At 37.2% G+C, this 2,125-nt stretch overlaps 1 protein-coding gene across 1 annotated transcript; it reads right to left on the reverse strand.

Annotated features, from left to right (window-relative positions):
- Positions 1 to 447: 447 nt before the first annotated feature.
- On the reverse strand, positions 448 to 1,632 carry MC2R (melanocortin 2 receptor). Its single transcript, XM_005244671.3, has one exon. It carries the CDS (start codon positions 1,483 to 1,485, stop codon positions 526 to 528), a length of 960 nt encoding a protein of 319 aa, XP_005244728.2. The 5' UTR covers positions 1,486 to 1,632; the 3' UTR covers positions 448 to 525.
- Positions 1,633 to 2,125: the final 493 nt, after the last annotated feature.

The raw sequence follows: 2,125 nt of genomic DNA on the forward strand, positions 1-2,125 counted from the left end.
AGCAGTCATGAATTCACTTTTCCAGCAAAATTCAATTACATGTCTATATTTTCTACTTTATCCTAGTCTTTTATATAAATGTGCAGTTTAGAAACAAATGCTTATTTGATTGTGATTTAAATAAAAGAATTTTAAAGTATTACACACCTCAAACTGAAATTACTGATATAAAAGGAATTGGCATAAACTCATCTCTGATGTAATGCAATACTTGATGCAGAATATTTGGATTTGAATTTTTCTGAAATGACAAAAGATAGTTAAGATAGAGTTATTTTTTTACTTTCATAAAAATTATCACCAGAATTAACTTAAGCAGTATTATTTCTGGAGATCTGGTTTGCAAAGATTTATGTGCATGATTAGTTTTTATGCTTTCTTTGGTACCCTTCTGAAAGTCTCTGGCAGCATCCTACAAGCACAGTATTGCTTTGACTATAATTGCTGGTATTTTGAATTCTGCAAACTGATGTTGCACAGTACCCTATAGATGTGCTTCTATAATCTTCATTTTTCATGAAGCATCTAGCAGTTCCAGTTTGACCTGGTGCAGCAGAACATCTTCTTAAATGTACTCCATAATTCTGGGCTTCGGAATGCAAAAATCATTGGGTCAATGATCGCATTGCACATTATAAGTGTCCCATTGACATGGAAAATGGACATGTAGCAGGCACAGTATGGGTTATGAGGGCAAAACCTGGCTAAGAGGATGTGAAGAACAAAGGGAGCCCAACAGCAAAGGAAAACTCCAAGGAAAATAGTCAGTGTAATGGCTCCTTTCATGTTAGTTCTCTGATGGACTGTGCTGGTTGGCAGTGAGGCAATCTTTTTAGCATGAGATCGTGCCAGGAGGAACATATGGACATAAAGGCACAGTATAAAAAACATCATCAAAGGGAACAAGATGGTGAAGGGAATGACTGTTGCTGCTTCATAGGAGAAGAGGGCAATGGCAATGCTACTGCCAGCACAGAATGTCCAAATGATTGCCAAGATAACCAAGGCCCTTCTTAATGTCATGATATTATGGTACCGCAAAGCGTAGAAGATAGTGATGTATCTGTCTGCTGCAATAGCTAACAAGCTGAAAATTGACCCCAGTAAAGACAGAATGAACATGGAATCCATGGCATCATCCAGCTTTTTCTCAAAGTCCCCGCGACGTGTCAGGTACCCCATTTTACACAAGATGATAAAGATGTTCTCCAGAGTTTTGTACAAGCTACCTAACATGTCTGAAATGGCTAAACTACATATGAAGAAGTACATGGGCAAATGCAAATTCTTATTTCTAAAAACAGCAATAAGGACAAGCAGATTTTCCAGTATTCCAGCAGCAGCAACAGTGAAAAAAACTTCCTCTGGCACCACTACCTGGGTGCAGTCAGTAATATTTAAGGAGAAATCAGTTATGTTTTCGAGGTAAGGAATGCTTGTCTGCCCTGGATGTTTGATTAAGTTGGAAGGTCTCTCAGTGCTCATTTCTTCTGGTCGTGGAAAGATTCTGGATTGTTGTTTTTCAGGCTTGGCTTTACTCTGAAGCTGATCTCTCAGTCAGATCATTTGTCTTTTGATGAAGGCTTTCTCCATCTGAAGCAATTTTAAGACTTAGCTGAAATGTCTGGCATTTCTCCTACAATAAAACAGATAGAAACATAAATATCAAGACGAAATTTACCACACAGACATGGCAAAAATAGGCATATGAAATATTACCTGTTGCAAAGGAATGTACATATATCATCATCAGAGACAGGAAAAGTTGGTTTGAGTAAAATAAGGGCTGCTCCAGGCTTTGCTGAGCCTTAGAAGAAAACAAATTGTAAATTCTCTTTTAGCTTCAAAGCAGTTTTAAAAAGTATATGTAGTTTTCTTTACCAATAGTTTTCTTGCATTTACTGAAACTGATCTGACAGACTTCAAGAATTTGGCAACCTTTACTGGTCCAGCTGTTTGCTTTGAGAAAGTCTGGTGTTTCTCACAAGATTTGCATTATTAGACACAAATGAGACCAGTGCCAAGATAAACTGTTGTCCAGAACAGTAACATGTTTACCACCACACTGTTGATGGTGAAATGAAATGCCTTCAAGTTTAAATGTGAACATTCATAAATACTGATG

This window comes from Falco peregrinus, chromosome 3, assembly GCF_023634155.1.
Source record: "Falco peregrinus isolate bFalPer1 chromosome 3, bFalPer1.pri, whole genome shotgun sequence".
NCBI lineage: Eukaryota > Metazoa > Chordata > Aves > Falconiformes > Falconidae > Falco > Falco peregrinus.